The sequence below is a fragment of the Sceloporus occidentalis genome, unplaced genomic scaffold, assembly GCF_023333645.1.
Source record: "Sceloporus occidentalis isolate IW3139 unplaced genomic scaffold, rSceOcc1.0.p SCAF_2, whole genome shotgun sequence".
Taxonomy (NCBI): domain Eukaryota; kingdom Metazoa; phylum Chordata; class Lepidosauria; order Squamata; family Phrynosomatidae; genus Sceloporus; species Sceloporus occidentalis.
Genome location: NW_028316982.1, coordinates 267,715,204 through 267,738,767, shown reverse-complemented (window position 1 = coordinate 267,738,767; position 23,564 = coordinate 267,715,204). Strand labels below are relative to the sequence as shown.

Here is a 23,564-nt window from a genome sequence, read left to right as displayed (position 1 = left end):
TATTTTCAAGCCATGGATAGTTGAATCCATGGATAAAGAATCTATGGAAGCGGAAAGCCAAATGTATTTGTACAAACAAATTGTAATTGTGTTTGCAATATTGAATTACATTTGGCCCCCACAGAACCCAGAAAGAAGTATAGTCATCCCTTCTTATACACAGATTTTTTTATACATGGATTCAAGCATCCACGGTTTGAAAATGCTCTTTAAAAATATGAATTTCAAATATCAAACCTTGCTTTTCCATTTTTTATAAGGGACACCATTTTGCTATGTCATTATATTTAATGGGACTTGAGCATCCATGGATTTTGTTATCCATGGGGGATCTTGGAACCAAACCCCAGCGGATAACAAGGGTCCACTGTATATTTTAACTTGCAAGCTTTCCTTGAGAGCCTAGCCCTGATTCTCCCTTGGGTCCAAACCACAGTGCAGAAATAATCTAGTTTGAGACCACGTTAACTGACCTGGCTCAGTCTAGGGAATTCTGGAAACTGTAGTTGGGTGAGACATTTAACCTTCTCTGTCAGAGAGTTCTGGTGCCATGATAAACTACAAGATTCCCCAGCAATGAGCCCGGGCTTTTGAAGCAATCTCAAACTGGATTATTTTTGCAGTGTGTTTTGGACCTTGGTTAAACTTCTCATATACACTGTGCTGCTATATTACTTTAAGGATGCAGAGAGTAGGTGATCCTCATATACATTCACTTGAGACTCAGAACAGACTGGGACTAATCATCAAATTATAACTGTTGGAAGAGACTACTCCAAGCACCTGCCATGGAAAAATGCATAATGAAAGCACTCCTGAAAGATGTCCAACCTCTGGTAAAAGACTAGGAACTACAGCAATCAATCAATCAATCAATCAATCAATCAAATAATAATAATAATAATAATAATAATAATAATAATAATATGTATTTATCCCTGGCAAGCTGCAGGATTCCCACTCCTGCTTTAAATCCAGATGTTAATCCCAACTAGAAGAGACAACTTGATTAAGAGTTACTCTTCACTGCAGAATAATAACTATAATATGAAAGACTGTCTGATCATGCCCCCCTCACACACCTAAATTGCTAGTCCCAATTCAAGAAAACAAAATCAATCAATAGAAACCTGATAAACTGACACTTTTGCAGATTCCATCCATTCAAAGGGTCTCCCCTAGTTAGGACTAACAGATTTCAGCCTGAAAAGCCAGTTGTTTCACAATCAGATACATTATAATTAAGGATTGTGTTAGACTTTGAACTCCCTAAAAAGTTTTAAAACCAGATTATCATATCCAAAGGAACCTCCCTGGACCTTAAATTTATGTACAGCAGGTATGCTTGCATGTCTATATTAAGGTACAGGTCTTTATATTCTTCTATTGATATGCATGGGTTTAGTAGTGTTTTTATTCTGTACTGAAACAAAGATAGATATTCACAACACTCAGTCAGAAACAGGGAGGTTCCTTTGGATATGATAATAAGCAAGGAGGAAAAGAAAAAAAAATCTATACATGCAAAATACCTGTATAAAACTAAACCTAAAGCTAGACTAACTACTAACTACACAGAACTATCTTATACTATAGACATAACCTAATTAGTTAAAAATTAGTTACAAATTAAGCTAAACTAAAACACAATAGAACTTTAACCCCTCCTTAAACTGTAATGTGAAAAGACCCTATGTATAAACAATTACATTACTTTGTCAGTACAGATCTTACTAAATCAACTTGCTTGAGTTATTAATAATCAAAACTGCAATGACATTGTTAGTTTAGTAGTAGTTTTATGTTGTTTTGTATTTATGTGTATATACATAATAATAATAATAATAATAATAATATGTTTTATTTATATACCGCTATTCCAAAGATCATAGCGGTGAACAGCAAGTAAGCTAATTTGCCCCCAACAGTCTGGGTACTCATTTTAGCGAACTTGGAAGGATGCAAGCCTGAGTCGAGCTTGGGCCCTTTTGCTGGTCTTGAACTCGCAACCTTGTGGTTTTGAGTGAATGGCTGCAGGACAGGCATTTAACCACTGCGCCACCAGGGCTCCTATATGTGTGGGTGTGCGTGTCAGTGTGGCATAGTGGTTTGAGCATTGGACTATGACTCTGGAGACCAGGTTTCCAATCATGGCCATGAAATACACTGTGTGACCTTGACAAGTCACACACTCTCAGCCTCAGACGAAGGCCATGGCAAACCCCCTCTGAACAAATCATGCCAAGAAAAACCCATGATAGGGCCATAATAATTTGGAAACAACTTGAGGGCACACCACAGATTGGTATGTATGTGTTAAAGTTCAGTTTGCTTTCTTGTAAAATATAAGAGGTTTGTGGAGAATATAATGTCAAAGCCAAATTATATATATAAATGAACCAAGCCTAGCAAGGGATGGTTAATGTGAAAGCTGGAACGGGAAGCTGAGCTGAAGCTGTGAAGACTGAGCTGGAATTAGAACTGAGGTTGAAGGAGAAGTGAAGATGAAAGAAAGCAGAACAGAGACAAGTAGGCCAACATGGAAGAACCCAAGAAAGGAGTAGAAAGCAGACAAATAGAGAGTATATGAGGCTTGAGATGTAGGAGAATTGTTTTGGAAGAAAAACTGTGACTGCTTTTGTATTAGAGTAATTAACCTTTCTAAATGTGGTTTGAGTTGTCTATGACACTGGAGACCAGGGTTCGATTCCTTGCTTGGCCATGAAACCCACATGCTCTCAGCCTCAGAGGAAGGCAATGGCAACCCCCCTTCGGAACAAATTCTGCCAAGAAAACTCTTAGGGTCACCATAAGTCGGATATGACTTGAAGGCAAACAACAACAAAAGAAGTTATTATCGCTTTGGCTTGCAGTAACTGTTTACCCACTCATGCCTGAAGCTGTAATATTCTACCAAAATGGGATTTATTTGTGGGATAAAACATCTGTTGGCTGTATTGGTGGAAACAGATTAAGAAATAAAAACATCCATCTGGTGGCAGCTCAGGAGTTCATGGGGAAGAAGGTTTGCAAAGAACTGGAGACACTCTTTTGGCCAATCTTATTCGGTCTTGCAAGACAAGGCAGGGTCGGTCTGTGACAGTCTGCTACCAAAGTCCATCTAACAGCAAGACCTGAAGAGAAGACCTTTTTAGTGGTGGACCCCCGTTTTCAAAATTTTCTCCCAAAGAAGCCTGGACCCACTGGAACCCAGGACTATGCACCTTATACTGAGTGAGACCAGTGTTCTGTATCACAAAATACTACTCATTTTCAATGACAGCCACAGATATCCAGGGTTTCAGGCAGAATTCTTCCTAGTCCAACCTTGGTAGTGGTTTCCCATCTAAGTACTAACCAGATCTTACCTTGCTTAGCTTCCAAAGTCAGATGAAAGATGATGTCTTCAACTATGGTGGACCTGTCTTTGGCTGCTGCCACACTGACAAATTAATATGGTTTCACACTGCTTTAATTGTCATGGCTCCATCCTATGGAATCCAGGGGTTTGTAGCTTGTTGTAGCACCAGAACGCTCTATCAGAGAAGGCTAGATCAGAAAACTACAAATCCCAGAACTCTATAGTTTTGCATCATGGCAGTTAAAGCAGTGTCAAACTGCATTAATCCTGCAGTGTATATGCAGCCTTGTGTGTGTTGTGTGCCATCAAGTCATTTCTAGCTTGTGGCGACTCTAAGGCTCTCATGGGGTTTTCTTGTCAGAGGAGGTTTGCCACTGCCTTCCCCTGAAGCTGAGAGAGAGTGACCTGACCAAGGTCAACCAGTGGGTTTCATGGCCCAGCAGGAATCGAACCTTGGTCTCCAGAGTCATAGTCGAACACTCAAACCACTACACTGCGTTGGCTCCAGATGCAGCCTTAGTTGGCTTTTAAATGATCTTTTAAAACTGATTTCAATTTGCAATTTCCTACAAGTCTTGTGCTGGGTTCTTAAGCAGCTACTGTTGTTTAAATTATTGTTTTAATTATCTCTGTGAGCCCCTTTGGGAGGGCTTTACCTGAGAAGGCATCATATGAATTTCTTACATAAATAAATATGCCACGCAATGCATTAACAAACAAGAGTAGATTTTCAACGCATTCGTGAAAGAGACAAATGCATCACTGAACCACATTTCTTTTTTTTAACAAAGCAATTAAATCAAGACAGCTATAAAACTAAACAATGGAAGAATGATAAGTCTGAATTAATATCTGGTGGTATGAGCTTAATATGTATGCATATATTACAAGAAAACTCTAGGCTTGTTGGCCATCCCAAGCATCATGGCTTCCTCCAGCAACATATTCTGCATCATGAAATGGGGGAGAAGCTGTCAGTTTAATTATTTTGTGCCCCCATCCGGGGGACAAGGGTTCTTGTGCCATGTGTGTATTTTCTTACTCCAGTTCAAATATAGGATAGTTAAGCCTCCCCTTCCCAAAAAAGAGCTAGAGAAGCTTGTTCCAACCTTGCACAACGTGGGAGGTGAGTCATGACAACACAGTGGTTCAGTTGTAACTGTTCCACAAAGCAAAGCATCTGTAATTAGATTATGAGAATGCAAATCTTTAATTCACAGGAGATATATATCAATCAACATTCTTGAAGCAGTACTAATGTGAGTTATACTTGATGTGGACTTGGTCATCTCAATATCAAATAGAGCTGTTAGGAGGTAGTGACTTCCTTGTCAGTAGGGCAATGGAGGCACTCTGGGTTTTAAGAGGAGCTATCTAAAGTGCTGAAAGCAATCCAAAATGGTTTCAGAACCCTGGATGTCTCCCTTAAAATTTTAACAATGACCTGGAATAGATTCACCTCTCCCATCGCACAGAAACCAGCACAGCTGTTAAGTCACCTTTGGTACTTCAAAGGAATATTGGGGTTTTTTTAAAGTTTCTTAAGGCAAGTTAGGCAACTTTCAGTGGAGAGGGAAAAGGAAGAAGAGCCTACTGCTTGCATTGTATCATGGGACAGGGAATGGAGAACAATTCCTAGGGTAGATGTCTAAAATAGGGTGGCAAATTGGCAGTCCCATACCTCTTTCAGAGCACATATCTGGGACATGGGCCCTGAAGGATGCTATGGCTGCATTCCCATTCCAGAAATAATCCAGTTTGACATCACTTTAACTGCCATGGCTAAGTGCTGTGGAGTTCTGGGAACTGTAATTTTGTGAGATATTTACCATGTATGCTCACCTATAAGTCAACCTCATGGATAAGTCAAGGTCAGGTTTTGGGGCCTGTGGATAGGTCAAGGGTTAAATTTGGAGGCTCTTTCAGTGTGTGTATGTGTGCGTATGGCAAGAGAGATTCTCACTGGGGCTTTTTGCTTCATCATTCGTTTCAGCCAGATGTGCAGACAGAAGAGGGACTCTTAAGCAAACAGCAATATCAATCCATCACCCAGGACTCTTTCTGCTTGGCTCCAGAGAGAAATACACTCTTCTCCGCACTGCATGGGGAAATGAAAGAGCTGCTATCACATTACCATAGTGACTGTAAATAAATCGATCTGGGATTTTTGGGGTCCATTTTTGGACATAAATTTTTAGACTTATAGACGAGTATATGGTCCTGCAACAAACTACAGTTCCCAGAAAGCCACAGGATGGAGCCGCCGGCAGTTAAACTGGATTATTTCTGCAGTGTGGATGCAACCTATGGGACTGCAAGATCCCATCAGTTCTAGACTTACGGTAAGGGATGATGAGAGCTGCAGTCCAATGAAATCTAGAGGGCTGCAAGTTGCTAACCTCAGATAAACATGCAAGAAAGCAAGTTGTCTATTCACATAACATACATGGAGTACACCATTTGGATTGGACTGGGTTGTGCTGGTTTGTTTTCTTCAAGCATGGAATTATTGTGGAAGAGGCAAGAAGTATACAAATGGGTGATTCTTCCTCTGACTCCAGCAGTCTGCAATCATCTGTCTAGAGATGGGCAAAGGATATCTTAGAGGGCTGCACCTCTCTGCAAAAATAATTAATGAAATCTCCCACCCCATTTTTTGCTCTAGATGGCTTGGGGGGTTTTTGTCACATTTTTGGCCCCTCTGGCCAATTTTAGGCCTTTTTAATAAAGCAGATGACCCACTTTTGAACTCCTGCTTGGCCTGAGGAACCCACTGAGTGCCTTTGGGAAAGTCACACTCTCTCAGCCTCAGAGGAAGGCAATGACAAACCACCTCTGAATCAATCTTGCTAAGAAAACCTTAGGACAGGATTGCCATAAGTTGGAGCTGACTTCAAGGCACATAACAAGAACAAAAATATTACAGCACAAAAAAGAAATCCAGCATAATTAGGAGCATGCAATTGTTCAACATTTTATGTATTTTTTGGTTGTGTGAATCTGCAGCGCTTCAGAAAGCCCTTAAGACATGAGGTCTCTTTCTGTGTCCAATAAGCTGCTTAAAAGCACACAACTGTGGGTATTAAGAACAAAATTAATTACCTTCCAACCCTGTCAAATAAACTGGCACTTAAGTTCTTACACACAGAGGATTATAATAGCATATGAAGCGCAGATGGTTTTCTTTGACCAAATCCAAAATGGCTTTGGAGGTCTGAGCCCGAATGCATTAAAATATTAACCATTATAATCGCTTTTTGCAGCTTAAATACCATACACCGCAGCATGAGAGATAGATAGGCTTATAAGAATTAGACCTTTAAAGGCCTGTTGAACCACATTTTACTATTTAATCTCTTCTGATCACAATTGTAGACATTTCAAGCAGGACTTTTTTCCAAATGCCACCAAAAGGACCAGTGAAGTTTTAAAACTTTTACAGCTAAGACTCTTAAAATGGGAAGTGACACTCTCTCCATGCTTAGGTCCTTTTCTAAAATTTCTTGAATAATAGCTTTAAATGTGCATATGCAACATCAACCACTTTTCTTCCATAATACACAGAGAGAGAGAGACTACTTTTCTTCTGAGGAAGAGATTCCTCACTTGGATACTCTTCCAAAGGCACTACACACTACCAGCAGCAAGCCAAAGGAAGGAGACCAAACTAACATCTGAAACAGTTACAGCTATCACAGCTCTCCACATCGGTGTAATTCCCATGATCTTCTGTTACCACATGAATTCCATCATGCAAAGGTAGTCTCTCTTCCCATCTCCTTGCTGCTCTAGAAAGTAGGGGGAAAGCACAAAGCTCTACAACCACATTGCTTTATAGCCAGGATCCTATTGACCAAAATCCCATGGAGCACAATGAAGCATAACAATTTTGTTGAAGACCAGTTTCTGCCAATCCAGGCCAATCAAGATGACGCTTAAATTATGAATTTTAAATTAGTTTTAAATTGTGGTCTCATTGTTTGAATATGTATAGGTCTTGTACATTCTCATTTAAGCTGATGTTAGGTGTTTTAACTGGTTTGTGTGTTATAACGGATATTTTGCATTTTTAATTGATATGTGTTATATTTTAAGCTGTTGCTGTTCCCTGCCTCGATCCATGCGGAGAGGTAGGTAAGAAATTATCGTCATTGTCATCATCATCATTTCTTATAAACTGCATGGGCCATCTTCTCCAGCTGCAAACACACCTCCCAGAATTCCTGACCATTACAGATGTTCACTGAGGCCTGAGGAGAGCTGAAACTCAAGACATATGGAGGGCACCAAACCGGCAAAGGCCAGATTAGAGCATAATTAAGGTGGAGCAGCACATATTGAAAGCTGAGTTGAGTGTGACAACCTTTTAACCCAGGACTAGGGAACCTATCACTCTCCAGATGTTGTTGGACTCCAGTTTCCTTCAGAAAGAACCAACTTAGTCATGGGTGAAGGATGATGGGAGCAATAGCAATAGCAAGTACATTTCTATACTGCTTATCAGTGCAGTTAAGCATTCCTTAAGTGGTTTACAATGTGTAAACTTATTGCTCCCAACAAGCCGGGTACTCATTTTAGCAACCTACAGAAGGATGCAAGGCTAAGTCGACCCAGAGCCCCTGGCTGGTACTGAACTCACAACCTTGTGGTTTGTGAGCGAGTGGTTGCAGCACAGACATTTAACCAGGGCTCTTATGGAGCATCTATCATCATCTGGAGCAGCACAGGTCACTCAGCCTAGGTTGATCCCAGGTGCAGACAACTGTGGTGAGTACAGGGGTTACTTTTCTGGTCCTGAAAACCTTTGAGGGCCACGTGGAGTGCCAAAAAAGTACACACACACACACCCCAAAAAACACCCAGTGGGCAGAAGTCCATTTCTGGTTCTAAAAAATAGGTTTGCTTGTATTTTGATGTTAAACAGTACACAGGGTCCAGGTATCCATTTGAGGATGAAAAATGAATTCCCACTTCTGGAGGTTCTGTATTAACTACTTCACAATGTTATGACCACAAAAAGGTCACTCTAGGGAGTCTGGAGGTGCTGAGGACCATAAAAACAGCCTTGGTAGGCCACACTTTACACATTTCTGATTGGTCTATCCAGCATGAGCCTGGGAGCAGTGATGACTAGTGGCTTCCATGTCAGTAGGGCTGTGAATCCACTCCAGGTTTCAGACTGAACTTTGAAAAAGCAATCCAAGATGCTTAACCTATTTCTGGGATGGGGTTCAGCGACTCTAAACCCACAGCAGATTCACTGCCACAATGACGGTGAAGCTAGTTGCCACTGCTTGGGGGCAGTCTCCAAAACAAGTTAGAAGTTAAAACTGTACTTAAAAAGTAGTTTAAAATTTACTTTTATCTCCTGGAAGGATGGAACGATAGAAGCGGTCCCTCTTTTTCTTTTCTTCTGGATTGGGAGGCAAAGGTTTTGAGCCATGATTTAAGGTTCCCACGTCTTTGCCGCTGGTGCTGATCATGGTGCTGGTGTTCCTCATCGGAGGAGCAGGTGGCTTGTCTTCCGCTTCTAGCCCATTATTGGACATTTTCAATAGCAGCAGCTATGACCTAGAATCAAGCGAAGAAAGGGAAGGCAAAAAAAGAATATTATGCTCAGGTTGAGTCAATAAAACCTTCCACCCAGCAATCAAAGAATCAGGTAATTCACTTGTAGAACTCACTGCCACAGTACATGATGATGGACACCCATTCAGATAGCTTTAAAAAGTGGGATTAACCAAATGCACAGGAAGAAGGATTCCTATTCTTAGAGGTTATATGGAACCTCTAGGTCAGCTGTAAGCATGACTTGTGGGACTCCAGATACTGTTGGATGGCATCTCACATCAGCCCAGTCAGCATAACCAGTGATGAAAGATGGTGGGAGTTGTAATCCAATGTCTGAGACCTGGGAGCTGAACTTTCCTCACCACTGTTCTAGGTTTAGAACAGAACAATAGATTCACTGGGGTCCCTTCCACACTACACAAGTACAGCATGATGCACTTCAGCTGCGTTGGCAACATTTTGTAGAATGCTGGGTTTTGTAGTTTGAGGAGACACTAGAGCTCTCTGACTGAGAATTCTATATGCTTCTTCCAAAACTAAAAATCCCACAATGCCATAGGATATTGCCATGGCAGTTAAAGTGGAATCAGCAGTGCCATTGTGTAGTGTGAAAGGGCTATGGATCTATCTGCAGTTGAATTTAGCCCAGAATTTATAACCTTATTTATCTTATACTACACTTTCAACAATTTAAATGCAACTGCAGGTCCTCCTGGTTCTCCTTTTTGTGTATGTTTTACCCCCAAAAAATTCTAATGGTTTCACCCAAAATTCCTTTATAAAATTTCAAACAGTATTGATGTTCCACTTTCCCGACTGTTCCTTGTACAAATAACTGCATTGATATTTTGTATGTACAATTTGGGGAAAGAAACGTATTTGTTCACCTGGGTTGTTCATTCTATTTATGTTTTTGGAAAAGAAGTGTATCACTTCTATTCCTCCTTGTTCATTACTGCTGTAACTGCTCCTAACAAATTAATGATAGGTTGTTAGAAGGTACCTGATCTATTGCCATTTTAACATACTCTGGAAGAGCAGAAAGGAGCCATACTTAAGTCAAAGTGAAATTGGGAAAGGAACATCCAAACTGTATACCAAGGAACAAAACAAAGCAATCTTCACTTATGCAAAGCAATCTAATTTTATTTTGTATCATTTGCTCTGCCCTAGTGAGGCATATGTTAGATCCCTGGAAAAAAACAAAAATCTATGCTGGACACTAGCATAAAACACGTTTATATCCCACCCAATAATAGTTACATTCAGTTTCTCTCACACTGTTCACCTTCCTCCAACAACTGGCCACAAGCATTCAAGCTTCCATCACCGTAAGGACTAGAAACTTTGTGAGGTATTACAAAAGCTATCATTGTCAGAATCCTGCATTCTGTACCAGGTAACTACACAGTTACACAGAGCAATGCCTCAAATTCAATTTTTACATACATTTTTGTTTTCACATGAAGTTCAGTTGCAAGAACAGAATTCAAAAGGAAGGGGGGTTTCTGAACTGTGGAATCTACACTGTTGCCCATAAAGGTCCAAGACTGATCCAAATCAAGTAACATCCACATATACCTGCATTACTTATTCAACTTATGGTAGATATGGGATGTCCATCAAGGTTGCTCCCCTGCAATATTTTGGGGGTTTGAAGCATGGCCTAAGTATTATCCACAAATGTTCAGGCTTATGTTTGAAGACTTACAGTATGTCCCCATTCTTCCAAGAAATTTTGGGCAGTGTTCCCCACACATGCATGCATATGCCAGAGCTTGGAAAAGTTATTGCTACATCTACAGGAATCCCCAGCCAACTAGGGGATTGAGAAAGTTGTTCAAAAAGTAATTCTTCCAAGCACTAATACACAGTTGTTGTGGTGGTGTGCCTTCAAGTCATTTCTGATTTATGGTGGCCCTCATGGAGTTTTCTTGGCAATATTTGTTCAGAGGGAGGCTGCCATTCCCTTCATCAAAGGCTGAGAAAGTGTGACTTGCTCAATGTCACCTGGTGGGTTTCCATGGCCCAAGCGAAGATTTGAACCCTGGTCTCCTGGAGTCCTAGTCCCAGATCACTACATCATACAAATCAACACACAAAGGGATTCAAACCTGGGTCCTTGCACTTTTAACTACTAAACTGTGCCAATTCCTTAATAAGAATAGAACATGTTCGTTTGTTTTAATGGGTGCAGGCTGCCAAATTCTAATACAGTTCAAAAATTTCACACAGAGTTCCTTCTCATGTCCCTCAGACAAGCTGGCATTCTGCGGTATTCCCTGGTCCCTTCTTAACTTTTTCCATGCAGAAGGAATTTTAGCTAGTGGTATTGTAACTGATCGTCAGCCTTCTGAATTACTTCTTTGGAAATCCAGATGGGGAGGATTATTTTCATGGTCTGGGGCTAACATCTCTTTGCCACATGGGATGCTCCAACTTTCCACTGTCCAGGTGGGGTACTTCTGGCACTGACTCTCTGCCTCTCAGATTATTGATGCTCCTGGCCAGCAGCCATCCTACATGGTTCTCCCAACATGGGATCACATCAGGAAAAACTGACAGCTGGAGGAAAGTGGCAGGGGGGAAGGTAGAGAAGGAGGGCAGAAAGAACTGTATCAAATATTTCTAGAAGAGGAGTTCTCTTTCTTTGTGAAACTCGTGGCTTACAATGTGGAAACCCTCTTGGAGACTTGATCAGGATGAACTATCTCAGCAGTCATACATCATAATAATAATAATAATAATGGTGGTGGTGGTGATGATGATGATGATGATGATGGCAGCGATGATGGCCCTTCTTCATCCACATATTCTTTATCCATGGATTCAAACATCCACAGTTTGAAAATATTCAAAAAATATATCAATTCTAAAAAGCAAACATTGATTTTGCCATTTGATATAAGGGACACCATTTTATTAGCCATTGTATTTAATGGGACATGGAAAATCTATGGAGTTTGGTATCCACAGGGGGTCCTGGAACCAAACCCCAGCAGATGCCAAGGGCACACTATTATTATTATTATTATTATTATTATTATTATTATTATTATTATTTACCCACGTCTCCCCATGGATTGAGGCAGGGAACAACAGCAGGCCAACAAATACACAACATCCATTAAAAACACATATCAGTTTAAAAGAACAAACAAGACGCTACATATTAAAACAGACCACACTGAAAAATTCATTGTTTCAAATTGATAATTTAAATGTCTCTGGATGAAATCAGCCGAGGGAGCAGTGACACCAGGGAACTCCCTGCCAGCGGGGCAGTGAATCCACCCTGGGTTTTAGTATAAAATGTAAAGAAATTATCCAAGCTGCTTATTTTAAGAAGCTTCAGCACCCCCTTTAAAGTTCAGGTTGAAACCCAAAACAGATTCCCAGCCCATCGAGGTGGTTGTTGTTAGAAAGGATCCCAGTGGCCATGTAGTCCAACCCCTTGCCAAAGTAAAAAAATCCATGAATAAAGCATCCCTGGCTCTTTAATCTCTTCTAGGATGAGAGGGAAGAGTTAACCTACCCTTCCATATTTTACTCATTCCTAGGCAACTGACAAAATTAATGTATGTTTAGCAAAGTTGGTTGCCATTTCGTCTTGCAGGCCTGCAATACTTGACAAACTCCTCCGTACACAAAATAAATAAATAAATGCCAAGCAGCTGTTCTTCACAGAAGCATTCATAATTCATCTGCGTTCACGAAGCTCAATAAAGCACGCCACATCAGACGAGGACAACTCTTTGACATTCAGACATAATTACGTTGCATTCAAAAATCAGCAGCCAGGTCAAGCCTCAAGAACCATGCCAATGTGAACACTTTGTGATGATTGTGATGATTATTTCAATGGATCCGCAGAGCTCAGCCTTTCGAAAGCAGCCTCGGAAATTAAAGTTCAGGAATTGATGTCACTGGTCAGAGATGGAAAGGACCACTGAAAATTGAACCTCTTAAAGCATCTTTGCAATTTGTCCTCCGATAATGCATACCGTATGCTTTGAAGATGTAAAAAGCATGATGTTAAATTGAGAGTTTTATTCATTCTTGACAGGGACATTTTTAACTACCTCCCTCAATGTTATGAAGCTTAAACTCCTTTGCCTCGGTGTCTAAGCTTTCTCTGTCTGTCCTGCAGAGCCAAGAAAACCAAATTGGGTACTTCAAGATGTAGGCATTAATGCATCTTATGTTCCTGAACATCAGGCTAAAAGTTTTATGAAGAAAAGAAAAAAAAAAGATAAAGGCTCAATAGCAGACACTGCCAAAATTTCCTGGCAGCCCATCTCATGTCAAACACATAAAATCAGACTCTGTAGGATGAAACTAAAACCTGTTGCTTTTCAAAAGATTGCCAGCCAGAAGCCTTTGGCAAAGAAGACGGGGAGGAAATTTTGCCTCCCATTGAGGTCTGCTTCCAACAACTTTTTTTTAATGGATTTAAAAAGTGTAGGGGCTGAGAAATAAAAGGAAATTATAGGATATTGACATTGTCATACAGTTTGTTGCTGATGTGCCTTCAAGTCGTTTCTGACTTATGGCAACCCTATGGTGATCCTACCATGGGGTTTTCTTGGCATGTTTCTTCAGATGGGGGTTTGCCATGCTCATCTTCTGAGGCTGAGCAAGTGTAACTTGCCCAACATCACCCAATGAGGTTCCATGGCCGAGCAGGGATTCGAACTCTGGTGTCCTGAGTCATAGTCCAAGGTTCACTCACGCAGGCTCTACATTGACCTCGTGTATAAGTCAAGGGCAGATTTTGGGGCCAAAATTATGGATTTTGATATGAGTCATGGGTAAATCAAGGGTAAAACTTTGGGGTCTGTATCAAAGGATGTAAAGGATGAAGCAAAGAAAATGATGTTAAAGATCTTACAAAATTCCAGCAAGCATAACTGCTAGTGCTCACCCTAAAGGCTGAATGGATAAGGACAAAACTGCATTAAATGGTGGCTGTACAAAGTGTGGGGAAGGCAAGCAGGCATAAAGGAGGCCAAAAATGCACATATGTCAAAAAGGATGAAAATCCAAAGCAAATAAAATGGAGATTACATTAGCTGTGATTATATCCGTTAACGTCAATGTGATAACTTGCCTGATTTTCACCCCAAAAATCTGACAAAAGTATGCAAATGTCTTATTCAAATCCTTCAAACCCCAATTCCTCTCCATGTTCCATTGAAGGAAGGTGCCAAAGAGTTGCCACCACTGCCATTCTCCCACTTGGACATTCAAAAAGATCAGAAGTGGTGCCGTACCAAAAAGGATAGAGGATCAGTGCTTCTTTTAGGTTCTCCCAGCACAGACTAAACTCTCACCTTTCACCATTCTACTCAGAGAAGAGGATGGTTCCCTTTTTTGAATTAAAGTACAGTACTTACATTGACCCATGGTTGACCAAGTTGACCAAGGTTTTTTGGTTGATTTTTTCTTTTTACAAAATTTCTACACTTATACATGAGAATATATGGTATATAAGCCGGTCACAGTTACCACTGTGTGCCTACAAGACATTTCTGGTGACCCTAAGACTAACCTATCATTGAGGTTTTTTGGTACAATTTCTTCAGAGGAGTTTTGTCATTGCCTTCCTCTGAGGTTGAGAGTGGCTTGCCTAAGGTCACTTAGCGGCTTTTCACTACCCAATGTGTGTGTACATCGCCTGTCAACAAATGGCAACCCCATGAATTTCATAGGGTTTTCTTAAGCAAGGAATCCCCAGAGGTACGTTTGCCAGTTTCTTCCTCTGAAAGATAAAATACAGCACCTGGTATTCATTGGCGGTCTCCCATACAAGTACTAGCCAGTCCTGCAGCTACATAGTTTACAAGACAAATAGGATCTGGTGCTTTTCAGGTATTTGGGTCTTTATCTGGTCCTTTATAAAGAGAAATGGTTGTGATTGAATATACTGTTGCATGCCTTAAAGTTGTTTCTGATTTATGGTTACCTATCATGAGGTTTTCTTGGCAAGATTTCTTCGGGGGAGGTTTGCAATTCTCTTCCTCTGAGAAAGTGTGACTTGCCCAAGGTCAAATGGGCTAACATGTTTGAGCAGAGATTCAAACCCTAGTCTCCCAGAGTCCTAAACCAGAACTCTCCTTCCTTAGAGGTCTTTAAACAAAGGCTGGATAGCCATCTGTTGGGGAAGCTTTGATTTAGATTTCCTGCATGGCAGAATGGTGTTGGACTGGATGGCCCTTGCGGTCTCTTCCAACTCTATGATTCTATGACGCTCACCATATTTCGGAAAATATATTTTACTGTAGTGGGTGTCTATAAAGCACATATTCATGAGAGCTAAACCACCTGTCAGAGAAAATGAACCTTAAACTTCCTGAGCTCTTACTCTTGCTAAAATAAATATTTTAGCAAGAGTAAGAGCATTCTGGATCCAACTGCAAAGGCCATCAGTTAGATTCCATGTTGCAGGGATATAATGTAAAACAGCATTTGCATCTACAAATGCCAAAGATTTTTGTAATACAAAGTTAATACATTGAACATCTGGCAATAAGTTTTATGCTTGGTATTAGAAGCAGAGTTTAGGAACTCATTTCAACTATAGTGCCCAGCATCTCCCAGACATCACAGCCACCAATTATGCAGGCCTGGGGATTCTCAGGGTTGCCATCTGAAGAAGTAAGTTATTCTCTGCACTGCTTAGAAATGCAAATTGAATCGACCCCAAAGTGTGAAATCTTCCTGTTCAGTGTTTCAGCCAGCTACACACATTTCTGAGATACTTCATTCCCCTCCATCCTCCTTCCAATTATCTCTCCTTCCAACAGTCAGCACTTCATGCCCACTAGGCATGCTCAGTCCAAATCAAGATGGGGGGTATCCCCTCCTTTTAAGTTATTTCAATCCTAAATATTTTTATCCTTTTGTGTGGGTGGCATAGTTTTGGTTACATAAAGACCCACAATCTCAGAATCAGTATCAGTTTTGAATTTTGGATTCCCTCCCCCCCACCCAGATTTAGGAATGTTTGCATATACATAATGAGATATTGAGAGTCAGAATGGGGTAGTGGTTTGACTGTTGGACTACGATCACAAATTACTTAAATAGGTAATTATGGCCTGTTACAGACTACCAAAATAAAGCTGCTTCAGGTCTCTTTGGAGATATGCTATTTAAATGATGCATGGGTCCTAAGAATCCGGAAACTGCACCAAAGCTGCACTCCAGTGCTTAGGAATGGAGTGTGGCTTTGGCGTGACCTCCGGACTCTTAGGACCCATGCATCATTGAAATAGCATATCTCCAAAGAGACCCGAAGCAGCTTTATTTTGGCAGTCTGTAACAGGCCATCGTGCATGAAGCAAAGCCTGTATACACTGAAACATCAGAAAGCAAAGATGACACTACCTCAGCCACCCATGAAAAACGTTTTAGTTTTTGGACTATTTTGGATTTCAGAATTCAAGATGAGGGTCAACCTGTAACATTTTTATCCAAAAAAATATTTTCTGCGCAGAAAATGCTGTTTCCTCTCCAAACAACTACATGTCAGTTTTATGCTGAATAAGCCCTAAACAGGCTTCAAAATTGTGGATTTCAAAACTTTTCTCCCACTAGGAAGAAAATTGCTAAAATTATGTATTGCTTTTGTGAAGAAAATTAGTGAAGAATGGCAACCCTCATTCCGATTAGAGTAGACCAACTGAATCAACAGGATTTATACAAACACAGAATTATCATTCAAGCAATTGGTGTAATGTGTCTACTCTAGTTGGTCTAACAACTGGATTTAGGCCTCTTCTCTGCTTGTCTTTCTTTGCAGCTATAGCATATTCCATGGACATTTTCAGATTGCTTTCTACCAAAAATCTAATTCTTGGGAGCAAAATGTGAGTTGCCTTCAAATCCACAAACCGCAGCAGATGCCACACACAGATCACGATATCCACAGCATACCAATCATTCGCGTCTCATCAGAAGAACTCATAAAAGCAAGGCATTTATAATTCATGTGAGCTCAGAGCTGGTTTGTATTTGAGGGTTTGCTGATATACATTCCACTTGGGAGGGTGGGGGGAAAGGATGGGCTGTGTGAAAGGAAACAGATGAGCTCGGCATTTCTTTCCGTCTTACCCAGCAAAAATCATCTCTCAAGTGCTTTGGTAGCTTTCCTGTAGCTACTCTCCCCCCATCTCAGAGACTCTGGCCCAATTCAGACAATGGAAATAATCCAGGATGAATTCAGGTTGAATCTCCTTAGTTTAGATGCATTTCAAATGCACCCGATTAAGTCTTGTGGGGGTTCCCAAAAACCCCACTTAATCTGGTTTTTTCCCCAAGTTTTTTTTAAAAAAATATTTGTATCATCAGCCGTGTGAATAACTGATACGAATAGACTCAGGATAAAACTCTGCATGACTTGAACATGTTCAAATACATTCGCATTGCCGACTCCATTTTTATTCAAGTGCTGGCACGGTGAGCAACAGACCTTGCAGAGATGTGTATGGATGCAGTTCCACCGTGTGGACAACAAACCCAGAATGCGTGAGTGAGATTATTCTCATTAGTCACAGACTATTATTATTATTATTATTATTATTATTATTATTATTAATAGTGGGACTGAGTCAAGAGACTCGCCTGATTTTAGTACCCAGGCAGACTCATGTGGGAAGATTGAGGACCCGAACAGACAGGCCAAAATAAAGCTGCTTTGGGTCACTTTGGAGGTATGCTGTTTCAATGACACACACATCATAAGAGGCCAGAAGCTGTACCAAAGCTGGTTAGGACTGGAGCATGGCTTTGGCGCAGCTTCCAGCCTCCTTGGATGCATGCATCATTGAAACAGCATACCTCCAAAGTCATCCAAAGCAGCTTTATTTTGGCCTGTCTGTTCAGGTCCACAGTCTACCAGATAGCCTGATAACTCTACAATTCTGTGACTCTAATATACCATTTTCATTCCCAATCAGAGCAGGTATTTTGTGAAGCTAATGGGTCTTAATCGTCCATTCAAACCATCCTAAAAGTGGATGCAACAGAGCAGGCATCACTAAGAACAATATAGTGTTGCTGCAGAAATCCATCTCTCAATCACACAGATGTCAAGAGGGACAGAGGATGGGGAAGATGATACTGTCTAAGTGAAAAGTCCCATCTCTTCAGTCTTGTGAGCCCTTGCTCCACTACAACAATGATGGCCATTATCACAGCCATGGCAGTGCCATAGCTCTCATTTAAAAGAGCCCTTTCAAACCTGGAAATGTTACTGTTTTGGACTAAAACTTCCAGAATATGCCCTTGGTTGCATCAGAACTCCTTAAGCCTTTCCTTTAGGGAATGGAAGAAGGGTAAGAGGCAGTGTTCTGTTTCTTGGCATCTCTTTGAGCTGGTTCTCCTGATGGAGCCAAATGTTTCTAATTTTAAAGCACCTCCATCAGCAATGTTTGAAAGGCTGTCATCGGGCAGGAGGTAGACTGGGTTGGCTTTTCTCTCTAGCTTTCCTGAAGCCTTGCCCTGCCTGACTTCATGTAACAGGAGGCAGATAATTTTGCAGCTTTCAATTACCAAAAAAGTAATCTTTTTTGGGGGGGATGGGAAAAGGTCACAGCACATACTGAAGTTTCCTTACTATCAAATGAGAAGCATTGTATGAATCCTTCAGTTACATACCGTACAGGGCAAGTACAAGTGCTAAAATTCAGAAGGCATCAAGCTTCACATTTGTTTTATTTATTCTGCTATCTACCCTGCTTTTATAGTACAAATATCTTATGGAAACAATAAAGCAACGTATATTTAAGCTCAGTCTCCCTTATCTAGAATTCCAATATCCAAAATAGTCCAAAAACCAAAACTTATTCCATGGGTGGCTGAGACAGTGACGCCTTTGCTTTCTGATGGTTCAATGTACACAAACTTTGTCTTATGCACAAAATTATTTTTAAGAACTATGTATAAAATTACCTTCAGGCTATGTTTATATGGTGTAAGGTACACAATCTTTGTTTCATGCACACAGTTATTAAAATATTGTGTATAAAATTGCCTTTGTGTTATGTGTATGAAGTGTGTACGAAACATAAATGAATTTCCTGTTTAGGCTTTGATCCCATCCCCAAGATTTCTCATTAGGTATATAAAAATATTCCAAAATCCAAACATATCTGAAATCCAAAGCACTTCTTGTCCCAAGCATTTCAGAGAAGGGAGACCCAACCTGTACAATACAAGTGATGTAGTGGTTAAGATGATTTCTTATGCTGGTGGGAGGCTAAACTGTTCAACAACATCTTGAAGGCTATCCTAAATCTAAATGCTAGACTCAGAGTAGACTCACTGAATCCATGGGGTTTATGTACAGTATGTGTTTGTTTAACGTTCACTGCATCTGGTGCAACTGGCCTGTCATTTGCGTCCTCTGCTTTCTCCTTATGTCAAAGATAAACGTAAAGTGACAAGAATAAGACAAATTTATTTAAGCATAGTAAAACAAAAGAGAGTAGTACTTACAGTGGAATGAAAGACTGTTCAGAGGGGTAGTTCTATTTATTTGCTGCAATACAAGCAACAGAGAGTCTTGCAACAAATAAATCACCGCAAAGCTTTCCTGGATCAGAGCACACTTCCTTATTGCTAATGAACTTTAAATTTTATTTCTTGGAGCTTATGACTCTTTGTCTACCAGAGCCTTCCTGGCCAAGGAGGAGGAATGGCATGTGCCTACATGGACATCGCTCTTAAGTGAGAACAATTATAGACAAAATGTAGAGAACATTCTGACAAAATGTAAGCCTACGACTCCCAACATGGTCATTTTTTTTTCTTTCTCTTGTTTGACTTTTAACACCTTTGTGTGATGAAGAAGCCAGTGGGGCTTTGAAAGCTTGCATCATACATTCTGTACATTTTAAATGCACAGAATTGGTTTGCTTTTAAAAAAAAAAGAAACTGTCTGAAATGCCAGAGGCCAATCCTCCATATCATAGCACCTCATTCTGCTGCCATGGTTTCCTATATGTTAAGTCAAACAATTAATGTCTTTTGCTCTCTGCAAATGTCTGCTGTCTTAGGACATGGGAGGAGCAGTCATGCCTTTTTTTAAAGATAGTTCAATGGAGGCTCCCAAGGAAAAGAAAAGAACAAAATGTACAGGCAAATTAATGACTGCATTTCATTAGTCATAAAAGTGCCTTTAGCTTTTCATTGACACAATCGTTTGAACTTTGGAGAAGCTACAAACTGACTTTGTTTCAGGAGAAGATCAGAAGAACACAAAAAATGCCCATTCTTTAAAAAAAAACCCCACTGTTTTAAAGTTCTATCCCTGTTTATTTTTTCCACCCTTGACTTCATTTCAAACAATGATATCGAGGTGACTGCTCTAGACTATCTTTCAATAACCTGATGCCCTCCCAGGTCTGTTAAATTACATAAACTAAACTCCAATCATCCCTGGCCAACATTGATCTCCTGAGCCACAAAGAGAATCTAGAAAGCTTAAGCCCAGTTGTCCGTCTTAATCAGAGGAGGCCTAGTGAATTAACAGGAGCTTGGCAAATCAACACTTACATTGCCAATTCCACTGATTCAATTGCTTTATTCTAGTTCAGATTTAGGACCAAATTCCTTGGAACAAAAGCCCAACATAACTACATTTTTTTGCAAGTGGTACTTTTCCAAGTGATTTCTCACATATTTTTCTGATAGAAATAGCCTGAACTAACTAATACTCTGTGTTACTTAGGACTTTGTCACACAGGGAAAATTAGAAGGTTAATCAAAGGTTAATCCAGGGTCACCCATGGTATTTCACATAATTTTGCAAAATATTTTCAAACGGCATCGCACACAAACGGAACGCAATCCAAATGCAATCGTTAGACATCCCAGGAATCACTGAATTCGGGAAAAATATTGAATTTATAAATCCTTTCCCACTGCGAATTCACAGTCAATTCACATTTGCGTTGGTATGAAATGCATCTCCAGTTCAGCCATGGGATTACTGTCACCCATGGGGTCCTGTCCTTCCTGCGCATGCGCAAACATGCTAATTCAAAATCAAGAAGCCGATGTGATGAATTCTTTTGCATTCGCACTGCTTCCTCTTTCAGATGGACACTGTGTTTGTCTCTGTGTGTGATAAGCTACTACGTAATTTCTTGCATTTTTGGATTGCCCCCTCTTTCTTCTTCTTTCAGGCTGGTGATACATTCCTCCGTGTGAAAAAGTCCTTAGAGTCATATAATCATAGTTGGAAGAGACCACAAGGGCTATCCATTTTGACCCCATTCTGCCATGCAGGAAGACACAATCAAAGCACTCCCAAGAAACAGCCATCCAGCCTCTGTTTAAAAACCTCCAAGGAAGGAGACTCCACCACACTCCAAGGCAGCGTCTTCCACTGTCAAACAGCTCTTACCTTCAGGATGTTCTTTCTAATGTTTAGGTAGAATCTTTTCTCCTATAACTTGGATCCACTGATCCATGTCTTAGTCCCCGGAGCAGCAGAAAACAAGTTTGTTCCACCTTCAAAATGATATTCCTTCAAATATTTAAACATGGTTATTATGTCTCCCAGTTAAAAGAAAAAGAATTCCATCTAAACATTTAAAAAAACCTTTTGTCTGGAAAGAACTGTTCAGCAGTGCAACAGATTCCCTCAAAGAGTGTGGTATTCTCCTTCTTTGGAGATCTTTAGACAGAGGTTAGATGGGCACCTTTCAGTAACGTTTTAGTTGTGTGTTCCTAAATATCAGGGAGTTGTACTAGACAGCTCTTACAGTCCCTTCTAACTCTGATCCTATGTTGCGCGTAGGGAAAGACCCAGATTTTTTAAAAAGGATACCCCTCAATAGCAACCATAAATCACAAGCTTCCGCTTTGGAACCTATTATCACATTTGACCAAACAGAACCTGAGATTTCTATTGAACTCCTTTATACTTTGGGCCAGCCATCTTCAGCCTAACACTCTCTGGATGTGTTGGACTACTCTCCTGTTGGCTGGAGATAATGGAGATAGTAGTCCAAAACATGCAGAACATGTCATATTAGGGAAGGCTGGTCTTGAATATAACAAAAGCAACAGATATTTCTTTGCCATCCTAACACTGGTGAATCACAGAATCATAGAGCTGGAAGAGTCCAATTCCTTGCCATGCAGGAACACAAAATCAAAGCACTCCTCAGAACATCCAAAGTTGGCAACCACAAAAGCCACTCAAAAGGTCTCTGCCAGAATTTGGAAAAGTTATCTTGGCCATGCTGGCTGGGGATTCCAAAAATGTAACTTTTCCAACTTTTGTTCTTTGTTGTCATACCCAATACTTAATGGGGGATGTCAATCTAAATTAAGGTGCCATTGATTAATTGCATCAAACCAACCTAATCCAATTTCATACCATCTCACAGAAGAGAAAGGAATCCATAAAATCTCTCATTAGCCTTCTTCAGCTGCTATGGCAGCATTCTCTATTATGTATTTGCTGCCATCATATGAGCTATGGTTTAAATGGCAAATGCAATTCATTATCTACCCTGCAGCAGAGATATTAGAATAGGAATCCCAGCAAATGAGTTCTCTTACTAAAAGGCCTCACTGCATTACTTTTTACCAAATGTATTGGAACATTTACCGGAATGAAACCACCTCCTACAATTAAAAATTAAAGCCATGGGGAAAAGTGGGGGAGAGTTGCGTATTTGTTCTGTGCTACTCTAGCTTTGCTCTGCTCACATTAGAAACACTGACCAGAGCTGTGTGCATCCTGCAATGGTACAATATAGTAGTGGGTGCAGTTATTAGCATTCTGAAAATCCCAGTTTCTTATGCTGGTTTTTTTTAGAAGTCTAAATCCATAAAGGCATCAGATCCTGTCTGGTCTTGGAAGCTCACCTTACATCAGAATGCTTATCAAGAAACAAATCAGCGTTCAAGATTCCTTCTTTACATTCCGAAAAGTGCACAGCTTGTTATTTTGAATTGCCACCAAATTGGCTTTGATTTATGACAACCCTATGAATGAGAGACTACAAGTCCCCTTGTCCTCAATAGCCCTACTCAGGTCTTGCAGACTCGGGGCTTTGCAGTGGGGTTGATGTCACCCGGTGGTTTTTGTACTAATTTACTTATAAATCATAATTCCCATATATCACTGAATATCATGGTAATAGCTGTGACATAAACAACTAGCAAAATTAAATGTATATCTTTAAATTACGATATCATACACGCAGAATAAATATGTTTACATAGTTTCATGTGGTTAAAGTGAACATTTGGTAAATTGTGATTTTTTAAAAAAAATTATTTTAATTTCAAAATTTAAAATTTTAATTTGAAATTTTAATTTTCTTTTTAAAAAACCTTGGGGTCTCTACTTTCCCCTCCCACTGAGACTCACCTCACTCACAACATCTTTCAGCATTTTAAAGAGATACAGCTGAATGCCACAGTCCATTTCTCACAAAATGCAGATGCCTGCGGAGCAGTGGTGTCACCTTGTGTGGTCCACACACCCCTACTGATGCCACTGGAGATTTGGCTTCCTTTATTGTGCTTATGCATCTGAGGAGCAGTCTTCCTCTTTCCCTACTGTATTATATTTCACCAAACATTACAGTCTTTTTCCAGTGAGTCA

At 40.3% G+C, this 23,564-nt stretch overlaps 1 protein-coding gene across 4 annotated transcripts in view; it reads right to left on the bottom strand.

Annotated features, from left to right (window-relative positions):
- PAK1 (p21 (RAC1) activated kinase 1) overlaps positions 1-23,564 on the bottom strand; it is a 118,750-nt gene that overhangs the window by 42,191 nt on the left and 52,995 nt on the right. For 3 of the 4 annotated variants that reach the window (XM_089512990.1, XM_089512988.1, XM_089512989.1), the window contains exon 2: positions 8,721-8,932. In XM_089512990.1, the coding sequence (XP_089369116.1) occupies positions 8,721-8,910 (190 nt within the window). In that variant the 5' untranslated portion in view covers positions 8,911-8,932. Of the gene's footprint in view, positions 1-8,720; positions 8,933-14,205; positions 14,224-23,564 lie in introns of those variants that run through there. The other variant, XM_089512991.1, reaches the window with a different exon arrangement.